The 25,020-nt window shown below is 41.1% G+C and overlaps 1 protein-coding gene across 1 annotated transcript; it reads left to right on the forward strand.

The window, feature by feature from the left end:
• The first annotated feature begins 455 nt into the window (after nucleotides 1–455).
• Nucleotides 456–19,536, forward strand: LOC106570005 (uncharacterized). The gene is made up of 2 exons (XM_014141849.3): nucleotides 456–1,345; nucleotides 14,348–19,536. Exon 2 carries the CDS (start codon nucleotides 14,792–14,794, stop codon nucleotides 18,830–18,832), a length of 4,041 nt encoding a protein of 1,346 aa, XP_013997324.1. The 5' UTR covers nucleotides 456–1,345; nucleotides 14,348–14,791; the 3' UTR covers nucleotides 18,833–19,536.
• The last annotated feature ends 5,484 nt before the right edge of the window (nucleotides 19,537–25,020 follow it).

Below are 25,020 nucleotides of genomic sequence, written 5' to 3' on the forward strand. Positions count from 1 at the left end.
TCCAGGAATATAAAACTCTCTGGGCCAAATGCTCTGAACTAATTATTTCTAATTGCTTTACCTCACATATGTGATGCACATCTGTTAAGTGTCTAGTAATATGTGAGCCACTTTGATATTGTTCTCTCAACCTTTCTTATACCAAAACATGAAGTCATTTGATCTTTTTTCCCGTTGTCACCCTTGTGGATTCAGTATGAATGATGTCAGTATGAGCACACATGGAAACTAATCTGGCAATATTTCCTTTAAAAAATGTATTCACTCTATTTCCTAGACTAAAAATGTATTTGAATATAAAGTTGCTTTTTTCTAATGCATAATTCAACTAAATAAATGCATTTAATTATGTATTTGTCAATGCCATGGAATGGCCATACATAGATTGGTTGAGTTATACACGCACAACCAGATACAGCTGGTCGGACTTCTTAACCTGTGACACTACCCGGAAATAGAATACAGACCGGAAGCTACCATTTTAAGGAGAAGAACATTAGCAGCCGTAGCCCCTAGACGGGTACACATAAAATTGACACGGGGCGGAAAATATTTGACCGAAGAAAAATAATGAAAATACGACAAAAACTCCAGAAAGGGCTCATTTGGAAGAGTTAACGATTCAAGCATCTGCTTCAAATAAGAAACATATCTGAATTAGCAGGCCAACCCAGCGGAAATAGTTTTTGTTAACAACGAGTCGAAAATAGCCCTCCTGGGCCGATGGAGAGGCAGGCCTTTGAAAATATTTTTCCCTGGATGAAGAAAAATGGCAATCTGACATAAAAAAAAGGAGGCCGTTGTAGTTATCACGGCATTTCCCGCGCACTTTTTATTATATATTTTTTTCTTTAACCATTTTGGCAGGGGATTTGAATGCTAGATATAATGTTAGCTAAAACGACAGCTATCAACCTAGTTATTATCTTTGTGGCTAGGTTAGCTTAGGATCAGCTACCTATGCAACCAGGCGTTCATACGAGATTCTAAATTATTAGCTAACTAGCTAACAACGACATGATTGGAAGACTCCTGTATTCAAATCCAAATAACTTTTTCTTGTTACTTTGGTTGAAAACTGTAGGCAGCCGCCTATAAAAAACAAAACAAAAAAAGGTAACGTTAGCCTGCTTACGTTAGCTGGCGAATGACGAACTGCAAATTTTTTAATTTTTGCCACCACCTGCAATTTCTTCTTTTTTTCAAGTTAGTCTAGTTAGCTACCTACCTGAAGATCAATGGAAGTAGACCCATTCGTTTCTACCTGTTCCCCCCTTTTGATCTTCATTCAAGAAGAATGCGCGACACCAGTCTCCAGACCATATACATTCCACCAAACCTGTTGGTAAGATGTTTTAAAATATATTGTTCGAATGGTAGCTGCGTTACAACGTTGTAGTGGGGCAAGCAAGGTCTTCACAGACCAGCAGGAATTATTAGGAAATACTGGGAACGTCACTGATAATTTACAAAGGATTGTATTGACCTAAAAATGTGTGAAAACCTATTATGTTTGCAAATATCTGAACAGTAAGCAATTAACACTTATCAGGTACAGGTCTAGATATGGCCGTGTTAGCTAATCCTTAGTTTTGTCAATTTGCAATGCATAATGATTCACAGTATGTTATCATAAAATGAAATGCTTTGCATGCCAATATTTTTTTTTTGCTAAACTTTGCACAAGTTATGTCACGTATGTATATTCTCGATTCTCGCTAATATATATACTTTTTGTTATGTTTTTAGTTGGGTTGCATTTGCGAGACATTCTACTGCAATGTTGGAGCTAGTAACATAAGCATTTCGCTGCACCTGCTATAACACCTGCAAATCTGTGTACGCGACCAATAAACGTTGATTTGACCAAGGCCCAAGCTGCATTCTGTTTAGGCCTATTTGATTGCCTTCTTGGTATTTCAGACTTTAAAGTTCAATCGTAGAGAATGTCATAACTAGTTAAATACATTTAATTTTCTTTGCCTTTGAGGCTTTAGTGCATAGCCTACATCTGCAATTTGTGCATTCTATCAAAGTGCCCTCCTGAAAAAAGAGTAAATGATTGAGAACAGAAAATCTGACCCATACATAACGTTACTGGTAACACTTAATGTCTATGATATAGGCCTTATTGTAGTGCTCAAGCAATGTCATTCCATGAGAACAACAACATTAATATTTTAGACTTTATTTAGAGTAAATGGCCTACATTTGTTTAAAGTTTCATATGACAATACAAATAATCTATGGAGTAGGCTACTTGTTTGGTTATTATAACATAAGACAGTTGTACCAACTTCTGTTAGGTTATATGTGTCATCATTGTATTTTCTTGGCTATTATAACTCATAACTTGTTTGATAACAATAGGTTGGGTGAGCTTATCGCCCTATAAGAAAGGTCATTGAAAATTACCCACAAGACGGTAAACTGTTTTTGTGTCTATTGTTATGGGGAAGGACACAGTGAATTCATTGTTGTACTCTAGCAGAAGTTTTACCCTGGGGTTCCTGTGAGATTTACTTTAACCTGTTGAGGACAGACGTTCCGCTAGCGGGGCGCGAAATACAAAACCAACTAAAATACCACAATTCAATTTTCTCAAACAATCAACTATTTTACACCATTTTAAAGACAAGACTCTCGTTAATCTAACCACATTGTCCGATTTCAAAAAAGGCTTTACAGCAAAAGCAAAACATTAGATAATGTTATGAGAGTACATAGACACAAATAATCACACAGCCATTTTCCAAGCAAGCATATATGTCACATAAACCCAAACCACAGCTAAATGCAGCACTAACCTTTGATCTTCGTCAGATGACACTCCTAGGACATTGAACAAAACATGCATGTATTGTATAACAATCAAGTTCATATTCATATCAAAAACCAGCTTTTTACATTAGCATGTGATGTTCAGAACTAACATACCCACCGAAAACTTCCGGTGAATTTACTAAATTACTCACGATAAACGTTCACAAAATACATAAGTTATTTTAAGAATTATAGATACCGAACTCCTTTATGCAATCGCGGTGTCAGATTTTAAAATAGCTTTTCAGCGAAAGCACATTTTGCAATATTCTGAGTACATAGCTCGGCCATCACGGCTAGCTATTTTGACACCCACCGAGTTTGGGACAACCTAAACTCAGAATTACTATTAGAAAAATTGGATTACCTTTGCTGTTCTTCGTCAGAATGCACTCCCAGGACTTCTACTTCAACAACAAATGTTGTTTTGCTTCCAAATAATCCATAGTTATATTCAAATAGCTCTGTTTTGTTTGTGCGTTCAGGTCACTATCCGAAGGGTGACGTGCGAGCACATTTCATGACAAAAATTTTCAAAATATTCCATTACCGTATTTCGAAGCATGTCAAACGCTGTTTAAAATCAATTTTTATGCTATTTTTCTCGTAAAATAGCGGTAATATTCCAACCGGGCAACGCTGTATTCATTCAAAGGCTGAAAGAAAAAAATGGAGTAGTCTCGTGACCGCGCATCTCCAGTCTCACTGTCCCCAGGCTGACCACTTACAAATTCTGCTGCTGTTCTTTGCCCAGAGACAGCAGACACCCCACTTTCTGGCGGCTTTAGAGAGCCAATGGAAGCCTTAGAAAATGTCACGTTACAGCACAGATGCTGTATTTTCGATAGAGATGCAACAGAAGGACAACAAATTGTCAAACAGGGTACTTCCTGTATGGAATCTTCTCAGGTTTTGGCCTGCCATATGAGTTCTGTTATACTCGCAGACACCATTCAAACAGTTTTAGAAACTTTCAAGTGTTTTCTATCCAAATCTACTAATTATATGCATATTCTAGTTTCTGGGCAGGAGTAGTAACCAGATTAAATCGGGTACGTTTTTTAATCCGGCCATGAAAATACTGCTCCCTATCCCAAAGAAGTTAAGACACTGAAGGTTAGGTGTAGCCCAGGGCCATGTTCAGTTGCAAAACGTTCTTGAACATTGCAGATTGAAATTCCATGAGTAGAGCTGACGTGATTCCTTATTTCACGTCGGTTCAACGTAGCACATTTTTATCCCACCGTTCCAAAACATTGCGTCCCGCTGAACACACCGCTGGTGTTACCATATTGAAATGTAGCCTATGAATATTCTTTGTGAGGTGGGTATGTACCTGTGGCATTCTCCACTTACCCATGTCTCTAACCAAGTCAGGAAAGTCACCTGGAAAAAAGGTAAAGGAGGTGAAAGATTATTTTGACCACACTAGTGTTTCCCCAGAATATATTTCTAGGTGACTTTGCCCTTAGCTCAATTAGGCTAATCAAGGGCTTGGTGGTTAATTGAATTAGTGATGGGCTAGAACAAAGATGTGTCCCCTCTGTGGGCTCCAAGGACCAGAATTGAAAAACACATTTTGGCTTGTACCCTATTTTACATCTGAGGTATTTGTTGTGCCTGCGATCGTTTGAGACACAGCATACTGTCTAGAATGGTTGCTCTCATGCTTTTGCTGATAAATGTAAAAAATACAAGAAAATAGTTTACATTTTAAACTTTCAAATGGTACTACGAAGATGGTTGACTTGAGTGGGAATGTCCATTGTTAAAAAATTAAAGGCCCATTGCAGTCAAATGTGGTTTCTGTGTGTTTTATATTTCCACACTGAGGTTGGAATAATATTGTGAAAATAACCACGTTTTCATGCGCACCCTATTTAAAAAATAAAATAAAATAAAAAATAAAGTAGATTGGTGTGACAAACAGGAAGTTTCGGTACAATATTATAAATACAGATAGGTACTTTTTCATTCGACATGGTGGGATGTTTGTGTCGGTCAAATGGATTATGTGATAAATGTCGGTGGAAATGCCTTTAATGCACAAATGCTGATTTAATTACCATCATATCGAAGCAAACTTGGAGTCACGCGACGATATGGTGTGTGTGGTCCTCCCACTACGACTCGTGAAACCATGCAGTTTATTAGGCTACAGATGAAGTAAGTTATGAACTTCACAGGGTGGTGAAAGTGCACGCTATGAGCTTGACGATGCTTTCCAATAAATATTGAGGGTCTTATTCTGGTGACATGACTGATGCTTGACTGCCGTTTTGGTAATGCACCCAGTGGGGGCCCCAGGACCGAGTTTGGGAAACCCTGGGCTAGAGTGCATGTGCCAAGACCAGAGTAGGCACATTTGCTATTTCAACGTAACTGTTTTTGTGACAGCTATCGGTAGAGTTGAAAATGCAACAGAAACACATTGAACTTTAGATTTTTATTCTGTACATGAAAAAAAAAATGGGTGGGCAGTACGCACAGATTTTTCTATGCAACAAGTCAGTTTGACGTAAACACCACTGAAGGGAAAATGCGCATAAATGTTTTATTCACACGCAAATATGTTGCCAATTTGAGTTGATAATGCCCTTTTAGTGTAAGAGCTGTTTAAAACGACTGCCTGAAATTTCTGCCTGTTGTGGTGGTATGGAGTTCTGGCCTGCGTGGGGACATTACCGGGCGGTAAATGAGTTAATAGACCAATAAAAGTTCCAAGACTTCCAGGCCCAGGTTTGGCCGGTGCGTCCCTATGAAATCCATAGATTAGGGCCCAATGAATTTATTTCAATTGACAGATTTACTGTTACTAAGTAAAATCGCTGAAATTGTTGCGTTTATATTTTTATATAACTTTAACTTAGTCTATTTTTTTATTAACTTTTTTTAATCAGAATATTGACAACCCTGTTTTGTAAGATTTCAAATGGTATTTATCTCAATCGTTTATAATTTTCAGTGATAAAGACATGGATGTCTCATGGTAGGGTGGGGTATTGAAAATGGGTCAACTTTGAGCATCTCCTGAATGGTTTGTCAAAAAAGGTTCCAAAAAGTCACGTTCTGACCATTTCCACCATGTATGAGAGATTTTGTTAAACTCAAAAGGGGTGCAGTCAGAAATTGGTTGAAATTGTATGGAACGACCCAGCTGAGTTTTCCTTTGAGAAATGAGTCAAAGGGTGCAATTGGGCTCTAGCATATTCTGATGTCTTTGACATAGTGCAAGCCAAATAGACTTGCAATCTAATGGGTACCATTCATTTATTTTGCGTGAAGTAAAACTATAGTTGCACGCCCTGATCGCTATTGATGACTTACAAATATAAAATGCCGGTGAAATGGGTTTAAATGCATATTGTGTGTGTGTGTGTGTGTGTGTGTGTGTGTGTGTGTGTGTGTGTGTGTGTGTGTGTGTGTGTGTGTGTGTGTGTGTGTGTGTGTGTGTGTGTGTGTGTGTGTGTGTGTGTGTGTGTGTGTGTGTGTGTGTGTGTGTGTGTGTGGTACCAGTCAAAAGTTTGGACACCTACTCATTCAAGGGTTTTTCTTAATTTTTACTATTTTCTACATTTTAGAATGATAGTGAAGACATCAAAACTATGTAATAACACACATGGAATCATGTAGTATCCAAAAAGGTCAAACAAATCAAAATATATTTTAGATGTTAGATTCTTCAAAGTAGCCACCCTTTGCCTTGACAGCTTTGCACACTCTTGGCATTCTCTCAACCAGCTTCATGAGGAATTATTTTCCAACAGACTTGAAGGAGTTCCCACAAATGTTGAGCACTTGTTGGCTGCTTTTCCTTCACTATGTGGTCCAACTCATTCCAAACCATCTCAATTGTGTTGAGGTCGGGTGATTGTGGATGCCAGGTCATCTGATGCAGCACTCCATCACCCTCTTTGGTCAAATAGCCCTTACACAGCCTGGAGGTCTGTTTTTGGTCATTGTCCTGTTGATAAACAAATGGTAGTCCCACTAAGCGCAAACCAGACGGGATTGCGTATTGTTGCAGAATGCTGACACGGCGATTGAATTCAAAAATCTCCAATTTGGACTCATCAGACCGAAGGACAGATTTCCACCAGTCTAATGTTCCTTGCTCGTTTCTTGGCCCAAGCAAGTCTCTTCTTATTGGTGTTCTTTAGTAGTTGTTTCTTTGCAGCAATTCAACCATGAAGGCCTAATTTTAATTAAGGACGATTTCATAACAATCGTAATCTGCATTTTTGGAGGCCGTTTATGGCCAATTACGTTGCATTCCACGAGGAAACTGTGTGTCAGGCTGACCACCTGTTACGTGAGTGCATCAAGGAGCCAAAGGTATGTTGTTAGCTAGCATTAAACTTATCTTAAAAAAAACAATCAATCTTCACATAATCATGAGTTAACTGCACATGGTTGATGATATTACTAGGTTAACTAGCTTGTCCTGCGTTGCATATAAATTAACAGGCACCACATTGATTATCATCGAATCACAGCCTACTTCGCCAAACGGGTGATTTATTTAACAAAAGAACATTAGTGAATTAAGCACAATCGTTGCACGAATGTACCTAATCATAAACATTAGTGCCTTTCTTAAAATCAATACACAGAAGTGTATATTTTTAAACCTGCATATTGAGTTAAAATAAATTAATGTTAACAGGCAGTATTAACTAGGGAAATTGTCACTTCTCTTGCGTTCATTGCACGCAGAGTCAGGGTATATGCAACAATTTGGACCGCCTGGCTCGTTGCGAACTAATTTGCCAGAATTTGACATAATTATGACATAACATTGAAAGTTGCGCAATGTAACATCAATATTTAGACTTAGGGTTGCCACCCGTTCGATAAAATACGGAATGGTTCCGTATTTCACTGAAAGAATAAACGTTTCGTTTTCCATATTATAGCTTCCGGATTTAACCATATTAATGACCAACGTCTCGTATTTCTGTGTTTATTATATTATAATTAAGCCTATGGTTTGATATTTGATTGAGCAGTCTGACTGGGAGGTGGTAGGCAGCAGCAGGCTCGTAAGGATTCATTCAAACTTTCCTGCGTATGCCAGCATGTTTTAGCAATGCTTGATTCACAGCGCTGTTTGACTTCAAGCCTATCAACTCCTGAGATTAAGCTGGCAATACTAAAGTGCCTATTAGAACATCCAATAGTCAAAGGTGTATGAAATACAAATGGTATAGAGAGAAATAGTCGACGTGTCATAATTCCTATAATAACTACAACCTAAAACTTCTTAACTTGGAATATTGAAGAACTGGGAATATTGAACCACCAGCTTTCATATGTTCTCATGTTCTGAGCAAGGAACTTAAACGGTAGTTTTTTTACATGCCACATATTGCACTTTTACTTACCGTAAATTCCGGACTATAAGCCGCAACTTTTTTCCCAGTTTTGAACCTCGCGGCTTAAACAATGACGCGGCTAATATATGGATTTTTCCCTCTTTAAATTTTTTTTCTTCCAAAAAACACATTCTGTGACGTGCTCAGTTTTTTGGCGGCATGAAGCTTTCATTAGACCAATGAAATTGCCCGAACGGGTTACGGTCAAACAACTTTTTGGTTTAGATTAAATCGAGCGCTCTCAAACTTCCCATCATTCTGATTACGGTAGTCATTTTGTCACCCTCATCATGGCAAAGACACGGAGAAATGCATATGATGCAGCTTCCAAGTTGAAGGCGATTGATCTGGCTGTTGGAAAAGGAAATAGAGCTGCTGCACAGGAGCTTGGTCTTAATGAGTCGATAAGATGTTGGAAACAGCAGCGTGAGGATTTTTTTTTTTTTTACAAGCCGTGTTTCGTTAAAGCCTGTGTAAAGTTCATTTGTTTCAATGTACCGGTAGGCACCTGCGGCTTATAGACATGTGCGGCTTATTTATGTTCAAAATAATATATATATTTTTTAATTCAGTGGGTGCGGCTTATATTCCGGTGCGCTTAATAGTCCGGATATTACGGTAATTCTCCAACACTGTGTTTTTGCATTATTTAAACCAAATTGAGCATGTTTCATTATTTATGAGACTAAATAGATTTTATTTATGTATTCTATTAAGTTAAAATAAGTGTTCATTATTCATTCAGTATTGATGTAATTGTCATATATATTAGAGATCGACCGATTTTAAGTTTTCATAACAATCTGTAATCGGTACACCGATTGTGGCCGTTTTTTTATTTTTTTTTTATTTATATATATAGATATTTTTGTATATAATTTTTTTTACACCTTTTATTTAACTAGGCAAGTCAGTTAAGAACACATTCTTATTTTCAATGACGGCCTAGGAACGGTGGGTTAACTGCCTTGTTCAGGGGCAGAACGACAGCTTTTTACCTTGTCAGCTCAGGGATTCGTATTTGCAACCTTCCGGTTACGAGTCCAACGCTCTAACCACCTGCCTTACATTGCACTCCACGACGAGCCTGCGTGGCAGGCTGACTACCTGTTACGCAAGGGCAGTAAGAAGCCAAGGTAAGTTGCTAGCTAGCATTAAACTTATCTTATAAAAAAACAATCAATCTTAACATAATCACTATTATCACTGCACATGGTTGATGATATTACTAGGTTATCTAGCGTGTCCTGCGTTGCATATCGATGCGGTGCCTATTAATTTCTCATCGAATCAGTCTACTTCGCCAAACGGGTGTTGATTTAACAAGCGCATTCGCGAAAAAAGCACTCGTTGCACCAATGTGTACCTAACCATAAACATCAATGCCTTTCTTTAAAATCAATACACAAGTATATATTTTTAAACCTGCATATTTAGTTAATATTGCCTGCTAACATGAATTTCTTATAACTAGGGAAATTGTCACTTCTCTTGCGCTCCGTGCAAGCAGATGCAGGGTATATGCAGCAGCTTGGGCCGCCTGGCTCGTTGCGAACTGTGAAGTCCATTTATTCCTAACAAAGACTGTAATAAATTTGCCAGAATTGTACATAATTATGACATAACATTAAAGGTTGTACAATGTAACAGCAATATTTAGACTTAGGGATGCCACCTGTTAGATAAAATACGGAACGGTTCCGTATTTCACTGAAAGAATAAAAGGTTTGTTTTCTAAATGATAGTTTCCTGATTCGACCATATTAATGACCAATGGCTCGTATTTCTTTGTGTTATTATGTTATAATTAAGTCTATGATTTGATAGAGCAGTCTGACTGAGCGATGGTAGGCAGCAGCAGGCTCGTAAGCATTCATTCAAACAGCACTTTCGTGTGTTTGCCAGCAGCTGTTCGCTGTGCTTCAAGCATTGAGCTGTTTATGACTTCAAGCCTATCAACTCCTGAGATTAGGTTGGTATAACCGATGTGAAATGGCTAGCTAGTTAGCAGGGTGCGCGCTAATAGCGTTTCAAACGTAACTCGCTCTGAGACTTGGAGTAGTTGTTCCCCTTGCTCTGCAAGGGCCGCGGCTTTTGTGGAGCGATGGGTAACGATGCTTCGAGGGTGGCTGTTGTTGATGTGTTCTTGGTTCGAGCCCAGGTAGGGGCGAGGAGAGGGACGGAAGCTATACTGTTACACTGGCAATACTGAAGTGCCTATAAGAACATCTAATAGTCAAAGGTATATGAAATACAAATGGTAAAGAGAGAAATAGTCCTATAATTCCTCTAATAACTACAACCTAAAACTTCTTACCTGGGAATATTGAAGACTCATGTTAAAAGGAACCACCAGCTTTCTCATTTTCTGAGCAAGGAACTTAAACGTTAGCTTTTTTACATGGCACATATTGCACTTTTACTTTCTTCTCCAACACTTTGTTTTTGCATTATTTAAACCAAATTGAACATGTTTCATTATTTATTTAAGGCTAAATTGATTATATTGATGTATTATATTAAGTGTTCATTCAGTATTGTTGTAATTGTCATTATTACAAATAAATAAAACAAATCGGCAGATTAATCGGCATTGGGTTTTTCTGGGCCTCCAATAATCGGTACCGGCGGTGAAAATTCATAATCGGTCGACCTCTAAATATACACTGCTCAAAAAAATAAAGGGAACACTAAAATAACACATCCTAGATCTGAATGAATGAAATAATCTTATTAAATACTTTTTTCTTTACATAGTTGAATGTGCTGACAACAAAATCACACAAAAATAATCAATGGAAATCCAATTTATCAACCCATGGAGGTCTGGATTTGGAGTCACACTCAAAATTAAAGTGGAAAACCACACTACAGGCTGATCCAACTTTGATGTAATGTCCTTAAAACAAGTCAAAATGAGGCTCAGTAGTGTGTGTGGCCTCCACGTGCCTGTATGACCTCCCTACAATGCCTGGGCATGCTCCTGATGAGGTGTCAGATGGTCTCCTGAGGGATCTCCTCCCAGACTTGGACTAAAGCATCCGCCAACTCCTGGACAGTCTGTGGTGCAACGTGGCGTTGGTGGATGGAGCGAGACATGATGTCCCAGATGTGCACAATTGGATTCAGGTCTGGGGAACGGGCGGGCCAGTCCATAGCACCAATGCCTTCCTCTTGCAGGAACTGCTGACACACTCCAGCCACATGAGGTCTAGCATTGTCTTGCATTAGGAGGAACCCAGGGCCAACCGCACCAGCATATGGTTTCACAAGGGGTCTGAGGATCTCATCTCGGTACCTAATGGCAGTCAGGCTACCTCTGGCGAGCACATGGAGGGCTGACCCACCGCCATGACTGACCCACCGCCAAACCGGTCATGCTGGAGGATGTTGCAGGCAGCAGAACGTTCTCCACGGCATCTCCAGACTCTGTCACGTCTGTCACATGTGCTCAGTGTGAACCTGCTTTCATCTGTGAAGAGCACAGGGCGCCAGTGGCGAATTTGCCAATCTTGGTGTTCTCTGGCAAATGCCAAACGTCCTGCACGGTGTTGGGCTGTAAGCACAACCCCCACCTGTGGACGTCGGGCCCTCGTACCACCCTCATGGAGTCTGTTTCTGACCGTTTGAGCAGACACATGCACATTTGTGGCCTGCTGGAGGTCATTTTGTAGGGCTCTGGCAGTGCTCCTCCTTGCACAAAGGCGGAGGTAGCAGTCCTGCTGCTGGGTTGTTGCCCTCCTACGGCCTCCTCCACGTCTCCTGATGTACTGGCCTGTCTCCTGGTAGCGCCTACATGCTCTGGACACTACACTGACAGACACAGCAAACCTTCTTGCCACAGCTCGCATTGATGTGCCATCCTGGATGAGCTGCACTACCTGAGCCACTTGTGTGGGTTGTAGACTCCGTCTCATGCTACCACTAGAGTGAAAGCACCGCCAGCATTCAAAAGTGACCAAAACATCAGCCAGGAAGCATAGGAACTGAGAAGTGGTCTGTGGACACCACCTGCAGAACCACTCCTTTATTGGGGGATGTCTTGCTAATTGCCTATAATTTCCACCTGTTGTCTATTCCATTTGCACAACAGCATGTGAAATGTATTGTCAATCAGTGGTGCTTCCTAAGTGGACAGTTTGATTTCACAGAAGTGTGATTGACTTGGAGTTACATTGTGTTGTTTAAGTGTTCCCTTTATTTTTTTGAGCAGTGTATATATATATATATTTTTGTGTGTGTGTGTGTGTGTGTGTGTGTGTGTGTGTGTGTGTGTGTGTGTGTGTGTATAAACAAACAGTTACAACCGTACTGAATGAACACATTTTTTATTTTTTTTTAAATGGCCGATCATCTTATTTCAAAAAATATATTTTACATTTTTTAAATCGGTATCGGCTTTTTTTTTTGTCCTCCAATAATCGGCATCGGCGTTGAAAAATCATACTCAGTCGACCTCTAGTCTGTTACTTGAACTCTGAAGAGTTTCTTTGGGCTGCAATCTGAGGTGCAGTTAACGCTAATGAACATTATCCTCTGCAGCAGAGCTAAATCTGGGTCTTCCTTTCCTGTGGCGGTCCTCATGAGAGCCATTTTCATCATAGTGCTTGATGGGTTTTTGCGACTGCACTTGTAGAAATTTTCTACGTTTTTGAAATGTTCTGCATTGACTGACTGACCTTCTTGTCTTAAAGTAATGATGGACTGTTGTTCCTCTTTGCTTATTTGAGCTGTTCTTGCCATAATATGGACTTGGTCTTTTACCAAATAGGGATATCTTCTGTATACCACCCTACCTTGTCATGATACAACTGATTGGCTCAAACGCATTTAGAAGGAAAGAAATTCCGCAATTGCCAGGCACACCTGTTAATTGAGATGCGTTCCAGGTGACATCCTCATGAAGCTGGTTAAGAGAATGCCAAATTGTGTGCAAAGCTGTCAAGGCAAAGGGTGGCTACTTTGAAGAATCTGAAATATATAAAATATATTTGGATTTGTTAAACACTTTTTGGGGGAGTACTACATGATTAGAATGTGTTATTTCATAGTTTGAATGTCTTCTCTATTATTCTACATCGTAGAACATAGTAAAAATGAAGAGAAATCCTTGAATGAGTAGGTGTCCAAACTTTTGACTGGTGCTGTATATAATAAAATGTTCTTTGTAATTTTATCCCCTTTTCTCCTCGATTTTGTGATATCCAATTGGTAGTTACGATTTGTCTCATCACAGCATCTCCCCAATGGGCTCTGGCGAGGCAAAGGTCAAGTCATGCGTCCTCCGAAAGATGTCCCGCCAAGCCGCGCTGCTTGTTAATACACTGCTCGCTTAACCCGGAAGCCAGCCGCACCAATGTTTTGGAGGAGACGACGTTCAACTGACGGACAAAGTCAACTTGCAGTCGCCTGGCCCGCCACAAGGAGTCGCTAGAAATTGATGAGCCAAGGAAATCTCCCCTGCCAAACCCTCTGTTAACCCGAACAACGCTGGGCCAATTGAGCACGGTCCTATGGGGCTCCCGGTCATAGTCGGCTGTTTCATAGCCTGGGATTGAACCCCAGGCTGTAGTGGCGTCTTAGCACTCCAATGCAGTGCCTTAGACAGCTGTGCCACTTGAGAGGCCTGAAAGGCTGATTTCTAAAATTCTAAACCTGCTTCTACCATAGGCAAATATGTATAGAAAGCTTTGTTCATATCAAAAGGGTTGAGGTCAAAAAGTGATTGAAATCAAATGGAAGGACCCTGCGGACAAGCAACTTTGGTTCTCAGGGGCCATTGTCCTGTTTTTTGCTCTTTCAAATCATTGTCTGATTCTGACCTGAAAATGTAGGCCCTTTTGTGTTTCAATAAAGTAAATGATTGTAATCCTTTAGTACCTGCAGTTGGTTATATTACCAAATGCACCTTTAACAGGATTGGTTTCTGCTTTGGTCTATGCAACAGGCACAGATGTCAAAATGCAAACAAACAATTCTTAAGTTGGAAAATGAAGGTCTCCAGAGTTTTGTCTAGCGATATGTGGTCATGTATGCTAACAATAGGAGCTGAAAATTATTAGAAATTATGCATGGTAAATTCTCTGGGGATGAGGCGCTATCAAGCACCCGGCCTATTTATCTTAATCCCTATTTCTGTTTTTCCCCAGTCTTCGAGATCGTGACATCAACGGGCAGACAAAGAAGTGGAACACCTGTTTATCCTTCATCTCCCCAGCTGGATGCTGACAGCTTCACATTTTTGGTGAAAAATAGACTACAACTATAGAAGGAATCTAAAAACACTACGTAGACTGCATACTATTTATACTTTGTGTTTTATACATTGTATTCCAAATTAGGAAAATAATTTATTATTTAAATGGACCTTTTACCTGCTCTTCTTGGTTGTAACGTGCAAGCAGTAGGCATTAATCTGTATAAGAGGGGATCAGGGATAGACATTGGTAGCAGCGAGTCATTCTAGAGTTGTTCATGAAGCATTACTTCCAGTAGCTGTGGCTATTGATAATTGATTATTATTGGTGGGATATTGTTGTGCTTCAACAGTAGGGCGAGTGACCCAGGAACAACCTCCCATCAGTGAGTGGGAGATGTTCCAGTTCAGTAAGTACCCCTTGGACATTCTAGATATGCTAAGTGGACACCAAGCCCACCAGTTTAAAGGCCTTGGATTGGAAAGACAGTTCCAGCACCAACAGCAAGTCCAACTTCAGCACCAGCAACAGCTTCAGCAGCAGCACCAACAACAGGGGGAGTCCTCAGGGGCTCTTCTCTCTGGGCTCGGTCTGGGGTCTCTTCAGGGGTCTAGAAGTAATGCTTTTGCTGATTCTTCATCTATATTTGCCAAAATGAGTGCCCCACCTCCACCAATATCACACCAGAGCCAGTCCTCATCCTCACACAGTTCACGGAAATCCAGCAAGATGAGCAGTAGTGTTAGTGGGAGCTCTGCTGCAGGATACCCACAATTCTTACGTCCGTTTCACCCTGCAGAAGCAGCGCTAGCCCAGGAACAGCTGCACTCTGGAATGGGACGTTTTGACTTTGGGGGTAGTAGCAGTGGAGGATCTGGTGTTATTGGAGGAGTGGTTACATCTGCTCCCCCACCGCCACCCTTACACCCTGGCCTCTCTGTTCCCCAAGCATCACCTGGACCATCCTCCTCCTCGCCCTCCCCATCAGCCTCATCGTCCGCCTCTAACAACCCTGGCAGTGCAGTGTCCTCCCTAGGGCAACCACTCGTTGGGCAGTCTGATCCACGTAGCTTACATCAGCAGTTCAGTTGCATGCTTGCCGCCAATCAGTACTTTCTTTCTGGTGTCCCGACCAACAGCAGTCTGGAGCAGTTTCTGGTTCAACAAGGGGGTCATAATCATCTTGGCCTGGGTTTGGGCCAAGGAGCTAGTGACTCGAGCTCAGCCCTTGCCCCACCTCCAGCTCTTCACTCCTCTCACAGTCATAGTCACTCCACTCCCCAGCCTCAACAGCAGCAGCAACCATTGGCACCCCATGCTTTATCTCACTCTCACAGCCATACCCACCCACACCATCCTCTTCACCCAACACCTCAGCCGTCGTCTCTGGGTGGCTTTGATTTCCAAGGTATTCCAGTTCTCTCCTCCAATCAGCTGGCTTCGTTGATGCAACAAGAGGCTAGCGGTATGCCCCTCCCTCTACCACTCCATTTATCACTTTCGAAAGATGAAGGTAAAGGAGACAGTGGATCTGGTGGAAGTGGTGGTAGCAGGAGAAAGAAGGCTATGGCTGGCTACCTTCCTCAGAGAAAAGCAGATGGCACCAGTCACAGCAGTAGCAGTGGTAGTAACTGCCACAGCAGCTCCACTGAACACAGTCAAAATTCAACCATTCAACCGGGCCTTGTAGGAGGAGCCATAACCAGTCTTGGTGGTAACCATTCATCAGTCCTCTCTTCAACACAACAGTCCTCCTCAACGGTCTCCTCTTCCTCCTCAGCCCCTTCTTCATCCACGGCCTCTGTGCTGGTAGCTAATGATTCACAGCTACCTAAACCTGAAAACCTAAATCCCATGGCCTCCATGCCTTGTCAACCTGACCCTGAAGCCATCTACCACTGTGGTGAATGTGGAAAGACTTTCAGTCATCTTACAAGCCTTCGCAGGCATCTCCGTAGTCATGGTTTGACTTCTGAAGATGCCAAGCCAGACACTTCAAGCGAAGACAAAACATTCTGTTGCACCGAATGTGGAAAGGGATTCAAGAAAAGGGGGCACCTCCTCCAGCATGGTGTTATCCATTCAGGGGCTCGTCCATTTGCATGTGGTGTCTGTCAACGGTCTTTCAACCGCCGTGAGTCCCTCACCAGGCATGAGAAGATCCATGATGATAAGCCTTTCCGATGCCCTGCTTGTGGTCGCTGCTTCCGAGAGAGTACCTCTTTGCTAAACCATGCTGCGTCTGGCACCTGTGGAAAGCCTGGAAGGAATTCCCGGCCCAGACCAAGTGGTAGTGGTGAAAATCAAAGCTCATCAAGTGCGAGTAGCAGAAAAACTGGAATGGAGGCTGGAGGCAGTGGTACAGGTGATTACCAACGAGATGGCGCGAGCAAATTTGGCACGGATTATTCAAGGAACCGGCCATCATACCAGCCATCCTACAGTGTCGATGACTACCGACGACAGCAGGCTAACCCATCTTGTTATTCTGGAGAGAGCTCCCATGGCAGTGGGATATCAAGCCAGACACTCAGAAAGGCACCACTGGCTCCTACCTTACACCCACACCCTCAAAGTCAACAGCAACACCATCTCCATCAACAGCAACCTCATCTTCCTCTTTCATCTCTATTGGATGACTCTGAGGATGAGGTCACTAGCAGTGCCATGTCTGCCATTGCTGCAGCTGCCGCTGCATCCTGCGAGATAAGTACTGGCGAGAGTCGAGGAGAGGAGCGAAGAGACATCATTGGAGGTTTGCTTGGAGGACTTGGCTTTGGGAATATGGGAGTCTCACCAGGTGGTCCATCATCTACATCAGAAATCGACAAGACCTACAGATCAGGAAGTGGCTCTACCATCCCTTTAACCCATCCAAGCCAGCAGATGATGAATGCTAAACCGAAAAAGCCCCGCAAGCCTCGGCAAAAGAGAGAACCAGGACCTGATGGAATCATAGTTCGACAAAGAAGAAGTCGTGGAGAGGGAGAACGGCCATATTCATGCGGAGTTTGTGGTAAAGGATTTAGGAGACGTGAGACCCTACGTCGGCATGACCGTGTTCACACAGGTGAAAAGCCACACCGGTGTGATGTTTGTGGGAAAGAGTTCCGAGAGTACTTCCATCTTACTAAACATTCCACTGTGCATTCTGGGCAGAAGAACTACAAATGTGACCTATGTGGTAAAGAGTTTGCTTACGCTCAGAGCTTGGTGAGACATGGAAAATTACACACAAAAGTGGAATTGGATGGTACACCAGGAGGAAAAATAGCTAAAGGCCATGGAGGGGTTATTAGTCTAGATGGAAATCAAGCAAACTCTCAATCTTATTATCCGTACCCTCAAGATAAGTCTCAGGGGTCTAGCTCATCCACTCAGCCCCCTCAGCCCACTCAGAAGCTCTTTACATGCACAACGTGCTGGAAATCCTTCCGCCATCAGTTCCACTTGACAGCCCATCAACAAACTGTCCATGGTGGTGGAATAAGGGGTGAAAAGAATTTCTGCTGTGAGGTATGCGGGAAGGCCTTTGCTTATTCTAACAGCTTGTCCAGGCACAGGCAATCGCAGCATGGATTGGGCCGCACCGGGTCAGCAATCCCACCAGCTAGTGGAACCCAACATCCTTCCCAAGCAGATCAGTACATCCCTCTTTTTGAATCAGGCCACCCCTTAACTTATCCGTCAGGCTCCTACATGCCAAACCAATCCTCCCAAGGTCAACACCGCCCTTTTCAGTTCCAGTCCCAAGAAGGATGGGTTGGTGGCAAGAGAAAAAGAGAGAAAAAAAGGAGGGTTGAATATCAAAGTATAATGAGAGGGGGGCAACTAGTAGGGGTTGCCTTGAATAAGGCCACGAGCAGGAGACTCAAAGTGATGAAGCGGAAAAAGGGAATAATGCATGAAAAGCTTAAGCAAAAGAAACTGCTCGCCCAGCTCCTGAGGATGAGAGGAGGGTATAGAGTTAGACAATGGTGCGGAGGTGTGGTTAAAGTCAGTGGGCTGTCATCTATGGAAGTCCCCATAAAACGTTTTCCATGCCAGTACTGCCCCAGCACCACATTCGCCAGTCAGGCCAAACTTTTGCTCCATCGTTCTGTGAGGCATCCTCCAAGAAATAACGGCCACCAAGCCCGTCTGAAGTGCTCGGTCTGCGGAAAGCGTTCTCGGACGTTACGGAAAGCCCTCATTCATCGTGGACGTCACCTTTCCCAAGGGCGGTTCTCATGTCCCAAATGCCGCTCCCGCTTCTGGAATGGATCTCTCCTGGAGAGGCACAGCGTCGCATGCCAGGGTCAATCTATGTTAGGTAGTGGAAACTGGGCCTTGAAAGTGAACTTGTCCCCAAGAGAGGTTGTTGAGAAGACAGCGGAAAAGGAGGGCCAGGGGGGCCTGCCTGGGAGAACAACAGTGGTGACTGAATACAGCCACTAATTATTTTCTAGTGTAGGATTTTTTTAAACTAAAAAACAAGCAAGAACTAGCAAGTTTTAAAGATGTGGGCAACAGGCTTACATCCCATACAATCCTTAATATAGCAGAGATGTTTGTAAGGAGACTTTTAAAGGCTCACATCAAAAGCACCATCCACCGGTCTTTGCTTCCCCAAAGGGGAGAGAGTATTCTGGATCTGAGTGTTTGAGTAGCACCTCTTCTAAAATGCTTTCAACCACAGTATCGTTTTTGTTAGCTGTGTTTGCGCTGGGATTATGAATGCATACTAGTAAGAGTGGAGTACCAAAAGTACTGATGTTTTATGTTTTCTGTCATTATTCACAGTTAAACAGTATAGTCTTTGTCTCGTTCTGTACAATGTGTTTTTTTCTTTCTTTGTTCCCTGTAGAGATTATTTTTCATACAGATGTTTGGCCTGAAGCTAAAAATTGGCCGGTAAGACAGGCCAGCCATTCTAAGAAGCAATTTATCTGAAAAAGGAAGTAAATGAATTCCCTCCTGTTATGAAACTTGACTTACCAAATTGATTAATCACTTAGTGTAACTGGAGGTATCTTTTCAAACATTCGGTTAAATTTTGCAAAACTGACTAGCTGAATAGGTTGAAATGGATCAGAATGGAATGAGAGCATTTTTCTGTAAACTATTCATATATATATATATATATATATATATATATATATATATATATATATATATATATATATATATATATATATATATATATATATATATATATATATATATATATATATATATATATATATATATATATATATATATGAAAACATTAATGGGACTTAGGTGTCAGGAATGGAAAAGGTCAATGGGAACAACCGGAGAATACTGTACAATTCGTATTATATTTTATTATATATTGTTTATTAGCATTTTGTTTGTAATACTCCCAAGTATCATTTATTTTATCATTGTTGCTATTCTATGGGTGGGTGGGAATGAGTTTGGGGACTGTCTTTGTAAAACAATGGGATGATGATGAGTATATGTATCGATGTGATTTTTTTCCCCTCCCCCTTTTACCAACCCTACGCCACAGTTAAGCCCTATCCCGTAACATGCATACACATTGTTCATTACCTAGGTCCTGTTCCCCAGTGTTTTCCTTTCAGTAAACTAAAACATTAAATATTATTACTAAATAACTATCCTTTTCTTTGCCTAAAGTGAATTGTTGAAACCCTCATCTAATAAAAATGTAAAAATCTCATTCCTTCCCTTTTAATTTAAATCAGTGGTATTTGAAGTCGCCCCCTAGTGGGGACGCGAGGGAAATGCAATGGGGTCTAATTTGTATACAGGTAGACCAGAAACCCACATCCCTGATTGGAAGATTAGCAGCAACCCTGAGAAGCACCTGCTGCTCATTGGTTGTTCCCTTCAAATGCTGTTTTTAATTAAAATAACATTTTACCTACACAATGAAGAAGGCTGGAAATCCTAAATGTCTCTACGCGCTATCCCTGATGTAGTGAAAATAATTTCCAAAATGTAACACTTAAGTCAGCTTTAATGCAACATTTTTAAGTACGGACTGATTACGCTATTTGTTTGAGTGGGTGGGGTTGGTAGAAATTCTGGCGCAAAAAATGGGCTCTGCGCTGAAAAGGTTTGAATACCACTGATTTAAATTGAGAGCAATTTTTGCCAAAGCACAAATGACCACTCCTAAACAGTTCGCTGTTTATTTACCTTCATATACAGTGCTTTTGTAAAGTATTCAGACCCCTTGACTTTTCCACACATTGTTACATTACAGCCTTATTCTAAAAAATATATTTTTCACCCTCATCAATCTACACACAATATCCCATAATGACAAAGTGAAAACAGGTTTTTAGTAATGTTGGCAAATGTATAAGTATTCAGACCTTTTGCTTTGAGACTTGGAAATTGATCTCCGGTTCATCCTGTTTCCATTGATCATCCTTGATGTTTATACAGCTTGATTGGAGTCCGCCTTTGGTAAATTGAATTGATTGGACATGATTTGGATTGGCACACACCTCTATATAAGGTCCTATAGTTGACTATGCATGTCAGAGCAAAAACCAAGCTATGAGGACAAAGGAATTGTCCGTAGGGCTCCAAGACAGGATTGTGTCGAGGCACAGATCTGGGGAAAGGTACCAAAAGATGTATGCCCCATTTGAAGGTCCCCAAGAACACAGTTGCCTCCGTTCTTAAATGGAAGAAGTTTGGAACTACCAAGACTCTTCCTAGAGCTGGCCGCCCGGCCAAAATGAGCAATCAGGGGAGAAGGTCCTTGGTCAGGGAGGTTACCAAGAACCCAATGGTCCCTCTGACAGAGTTTCTGTGCGGAGATGGGAGAACCTTCCAGAAGGACAACCATCTCTGCAGCACTCCACCAATCAGGCGTTTATGGTAGAGTGGCCAGACAGAAGCCATTCCTCAGTAAAAGGCACATGACAGCCTGCTTGGAGTTTTCCAAAAGGCACCTGAAGGACTCGGACTGTAAGAAACAAGATTATCTGGTCTGATGAAACCAAGATTCCACTCTTTGGCCTGAATGCCAAGTATCACGTCTGGAGGAAACCTGGCACCATCCCTACGGTGAAGCATGGTGGTGGCAGCATCATGCTGTGGGGATGTTTTCAGCGGCAGTGACTGGGAGACTAGGCAGGATTGAGGGAAAGATGAACGGAGCAAAGTACAGAGAGCTCCTTGTTGAAAACCTCCTTCAGAGCGCTCAAGACCTCAGACTTGGGCGAAGGTTCACCTTCCAACAGGACAACGACTCTATGCACACAGCCAAGACAATGCAGGAGTGGCTTCGCGGCAAGTCTCAATGTCTTTGAGTTACCTTGAACCCTATCGAACATCTCTGGAGAGTCCTGAAAATAGCTGTGCAGCGATGCTCCCCATCCAACCTAAAAGAGCTTGAAAGGATCTGCAGAGAATAATGGGAGAAACTCTCCAAATACAGGAGTGCCAAGCTTGTAGCGTCATACCCAAGAAGACTCTAGGCTGAAATTGCTGCCATAGATGCTTCAACAAAGTTCTGAATAATTATGTTAATGTGATATTTTTTGTTTTATTTTTTTAATCGAGTTTCAGAAATGTCTTAACCTGTTTTTGCTTTGTCTATATGGGGTATTTGGGGTCACTTAGAAATGTCCTTGTTTTTTGAAAGAAAAGCAGCAACAAAAAAGTCCATTAAAATAACATAAAATTGATCCGAAATACAGTGTAGACATTGTTAATGTTGTAAATGACTATTGTAGCTGGAAACAGCATATTTTTTATGGAATGTCTACATAGGCGTAGAGTCCCATTATCAGCAACCATCACTCCTGTGTTCAAATGGCACGTTGTGTTAGCGAATCCAAGTTTATCTTAAAAGGTTAATTGATCATTAGAAAACCCTTTTGCAATTATGTTAAAGAAGCAATAAAACTGGCTTTTAGACTAGTTGAGTATCTGGAGCATCAGCATTTGTGGGTTCGATTACAGGCTCAAAATGGCCAGAAACAAATAACTTTCTTCTGAAACTCGTCAGTTATTACTCGTCAGAAAAGCGCAAACTTCATTAAATAGTACCCGCAAAACACCAGTCTCAATGTCAACAGTGAAGAGGCGACTCTGGGATGTTGGCCTTCTAGGCAGAGTTCCTCTATCCAGTGTCTGTGTTCTTTTGCCCATCTTCATAATTTATTTTTATTGGCCAGTCTGAGAGATGGCTTTTTCTTTGCAACTCTGTCTAGAAGGCCAGCATTCTGGAGTTGCCTTTTCACTGTTGACGTTGAGACTGGTGTTTTGCGGGTACTATTTAATGAAGTTTGCGCTTTTCTGTGAAGGGAGTAGTACACAGCGTTCTACGAGATCTTCAGTTTCTTGGCAATTTCTCGCATGGAATAGCCTTCATTTCTCAGAACAAGAATAGACTGATGAGTTTCAAAAGAAAGTTATTTGTTTCTGGCCAATTTGAGCCTGTAATCGAACCCACAAATGCTGATGCTCCAGATACTCAACTAGTCTAAAGAAGGCCAGTTTTATTGCTTCTTTAATCAGAACAACAGTTTCATCTGGGCTAACATAATTGCAAAAGGGTTTTCTAATGATCAATTAAACTTTTAAAATGATAAACTTGTGTTAGCTAACACAACGTGCCATTGGAACACAGGAGTGATGATTGATTATGGGCCTATGTAGACATTCCATTAAAAATCAGCCGTTTCCGGCTGTAATAGTCATTTACAACATTAACAATGTCTACACTGTATTTCTGATCAATTTGATGTTTTTTAATGGACAATACATTTGCTTTTCTTTCAAAAACAATGACATTTCTAAGTGACCCCAAACTTTTGAACGGTAGTGTATATATTCCATTTTAGAGTAAGGCTGTAATGTAACAAAATGTGGAAAAGTCAAGGGGTCTGAATACTTTCAGAATGCACTTTGTGTTGATCAGTTAACAGGTTCAAAAGAATGGCAGAATAGCCAGGTCCTCCACACTTGGCGCCCCAGTGCACTGTCCTTACACTGCAGAGATGTTTATTGCTCACTTGTTGGCACATTCCATGCTCCATTTCGAAACAGTGAAAAAATCCCTGAGGATGAGTACGGCTGTTTGTCAGACTCACAACCGGCTGTTCTGAAAGTTTCCCTAACTGGAAAATTGCTTATGTGTGTATTTCCTAGAATTCTCCTTTTAGAAAGTTCTTTATTTTTTGATATACTGTATTTTGTCACCAGTTTGCAGGGCATGCATTAAACACACGTTAGTTTCTCATAGGGTAAATGGTGTGAATCTGCAGTCAAAACTGCAAATTAGATAGATACACATTAAGCGCACAGTAACATTTGATTACTGTTGGGAGAACTGCCATGCATCTGTGGTTAGAAAATGACTTGTGTAATACTATTCAGTGTCCTCTAGATGGCCATATGAGGCCCTTTTATGAACGCTTACAGAAGAAGTATGACCAGGGAGACGGAGGGGAATATTTTGTGTATGAGAAACATTGCAATTTACATAAAGAAATGAAGTTATACATGCACATTGAAAGTATCCATCCTATAACAATTCACACCATATACACAAGTCAAGGAGTGATTAATCTGTGTGAATAATTTGTCCATGTATTTTGAATGTTTTTGGTTTATGATATGTTTGCTCTTGAAAACTGCAGTATTGCCTCCATCTAGTGGTTTGTAGGTCTAATGCATATTTTAAAATTGAAGTTTTAATAAATTGTGACAGGTTATTGTTTAATTAATGACACAATATAAAATCAAATGCATTAGGCAATTTTAACCACTCAAATTTGGGATTATCAAGGCAGACAATCCATGTTGTTCATTTAATTCAAATCCCAACATATCCCCTACTTTATTGAAAGGCCCCATGTGAATAGTAATATAAATAATACAAAGCATTAATGTCTGTCTTTTAAAAAATGAATTGTAAGAGTTGTGATGTGGATTTGATAATATGGTCTACTTTTCCTAAACATAGTTCCTCAGAAGCTGTTTTTAAATTATGTAAAATAGCACATCACACTGTTGTACTTCAGAAGTGTGACAGATAAAATTGGAAATTATTACTATCAAGACAAAATTGTATTTAACTTTCAAAGCAAATATTACCTAGAGGGGTAGTTAATATAGAGAAGTACCTTCCATATATATATTTTAAGTGTTAATAGCCTATTGTCATTATGGGAATACTATAATAAGGAAATGATCAAGCAACACTTTTACACTGTGCGGTGGTCACCAATTACTTTAAAGCAAATTCCGTATGATCTCTGGATCTTGCTAAATGAAACACTAATCCGTTCAATCTCACTGGGCTCACTTGCCTGTTTTACCTCGCCTCTGTCTCACGCGGCCCTACCATGGGGAAATCTTTGGGCGGAGCCAATGACCTAGTTTTGTCCAATAGCGTTCTGCAAAGGGCAGAGACTAACCTAATTTGAACCAATCGCTGGTAGGCAGCATCCGCGCGTGCCAGGGCCATGTGCTCCCTTCGAGTGCAGGAATCGGTTTTAAGGTAGTAGGGAGATAGATATTTTGTGTCGGCCAAAACACAGACTTTCACATTTAATGCAAAAATATTGATAAAGATAATTTTAATAATTTGTTGAATTTGGGATCCGGATCCTTGAAATTACAGAGATAGT

The sequence above is a fragment of the Salmo salar genome, chromosome 14 (assembly GCF_965601325.2).
Source record: "Salmo salar chromosome 14, fSalSal1, whole genome shotgun sequence".
NCBI classification, from domain to species: domain Eukaryota; kingdom Metazoa; phylum Chordata; class Actinopteri; order Salmoniformes; family Salmonidae; genus Salmo; species Salmo salar.

Excerpts from the sequence above, each read along its gene's own strand:
- LOC106570005 (XM_014141849.3), top strand. The coding sequence starts at position 14,792 with ATGTTCCAGTTCAGTAAGTACCCCTTGGACATTCTAGATATGCTAAGT.